The sequence below is a fragment of the Triticum dicoccoides genome, chromosome 6B (assembly GCF_002162155.2).
Source record: "Triticum dicoccoides isolate Atlit2015 ecotype Zavitan chromosome 6B, WEW_v2.0, whole genome shotgun sequence".
In the NCBI taxonomy this organism is placed as follows: Eukaryota; Viridiplantae; Streptophyta; class Magnoliopsida; order Poales; family Poaceae; genus Triticum; species Triticum dicoccoides.
Genome location: NC_041391.1, coordinates 635509181 through 635511001, shown reverse-complemented (window position 1 = coordinate 635511001; position 1821 = coordinate 635509181). Strand labels below are relative to the sequence as shown.

Sequence of the window (1821 nt, the reverse complement as noted above, 5' to 3'; positions counted from 1 at the left end):
GGGAGGGGAGGATGGTCACCTTCTCCTGCCAGCCCCACCTGCATCCTCCTGCGGTGGCGGGGTCGCTAGGAGCAACCGTGAGGTAGGTCCATGGTTGCGTGTACTCATGCACTCTAATTTTCTACATGTCCATATGTTAATGCTGCTAGATGTGGTACGTACATCAACACATATTTGATTTAACTCGTGATAAAGAGAGTCCCAACGGTGCTTCTAGTGTCGTCGGAGGGCGTGTGATGGTTTATCTCCGGTGGATCTCGCGGGATTCGGTCGGAGTTTGCCTTCGGTGGATCCATGTACATCCGGTCTTCGTTCATGTGTGTTTGTGTGTCTATAGGTTGGATCCTTCTGATCTACGGTTTGGTGCACTGGTCCTATTGGGTCTTAGCATGACAACTTCTCAATTGTCTACTACAACAAGGTTTGCCCGGCTCCGGTGAGGGACGCGTGATGACGACGACACTCCTTTGACTTGCTCAAGTGCCTGTAGTCGTCGCCATGTGATCTATGTACCTGGATGTAATTTTTACTTTTGGTGTTCTTTGTATTACCTTGTCAATTGATGAATACGAAAAAAATTCTTGCAAAAAAAATGCCGGTACAAAATGGAAGGATATCAAGATGTGCATCTGCACTTTTCTGGATCAGGTTCCACGAGTGGTGGTCGCGTAGCTTGTTGCACCATCTCAATGAGACAAAATTTGAGAATGGACTGAGCAAATTGTACGTGTTTGTTTGCTCGAGATCGTGGAGGTGTACGTTTGGCAAGTTGGCTTTTTTAATTTTCCCAATCTTCCTTTACACAATCTATCTGTTTGTTCTGTTATCCCTAGATCCTCGAAAGTTTAGTATAAAAATAATGAACTTTTTTAGAGCGGAAGTACTTGCCCGGGCTTAAACTAAAGCCTTTACAAGTTCAAACAAATACGTTTGAGAGATCGAAAAGTCGGAAAAAGTGTGATACATCGCCAGAACTAGGCCAACATAGTATATAACTGGACTGAATCATAGGCTGCCAACTCGACTGAAACGAATCGATCGAATCGTTTCGGGCTTCCCCTACTCATCCATGCTTGCATACATGTGTAAGTGGTGCTGTAAATTTTTGCAAGTTGTGGTGTAATTTTATGGTAAAACATGTGGAATGCATCTACTCTAGTTAACAACCGAGAGCCCTTGCTTGGATATGTGATGGTATATGAGAGAGTAGTCGGTCCATCTGTCCATGCATGGATGGATGGAATTAGCTAGTTACCTCTCGAAATAGAGGGCGAAGGGCGCCATGAAGGCGGTGGCGACGATGTTACGGTAGACGACGAGGACGAAGTGGCTCATCCCGCCCTTGAGGGACGACACGGCAACGATGTTCATCCCGGCGAACCCCACCTGCAGCAGCACCATCGCTAGGTATGGCTTCACATCGTTCATAACTTTCCATCCCATACCCATCTTTCTCTCTCTCTCTCCCTCTTTGTCTGGCAGGCTAGCTATCTAGCTTCTCTCTCACTCAGTAGCTCGAGCACGATGTGACTCAGGCAAGCAATGGCCAATTGCTGCGATCGTTGAGGCGACAAGCGCACACGGAAACCGTCTCCTTTATATAGACGCGCTCCGTCAACAATGTGCGGCCAACAGAACATGTAGTAGGGTTCAGGAGCTGGACGCCAAGTGTAGTGTAGCCCATGGGTGGATCTGAGTCATGGATGCGCCTGCCTCAGCATGCCCTTGTGTCCCAGTGCGAGCTTAGGTGACAAGATGTAGCAGCAATACTTGTTAATTCCGGCAAAACTTGTTTCAACAAGTCCAACCAAGCTATCAATC

The 1821-nt window shown here is 47.3% G+C and overlaps 1 protein-coding gene across 1 annotated transcript in view; it reads right to left on the bottom strand.

The window, feature by feature from the left end:
• LOC119325913 (WAT1-related protein At1g44800-like) overlaps positions 1-1449 on the bottom strand; it is a 4186-nt gene extending 2737 nt beyond the window's left edge. Inside the window, exon 1 of the mRNA XM_037599635.1 lies at positions 1256-1449. Coding sequence (XP_037455532.1) covers positions 1256-1449 — 194 coding nt within the window. The remainder of the gene's footprint in view (positions 1-1255) is intronic.
• Positions 1450-1821: the final 372 nt, after the last annotated feature.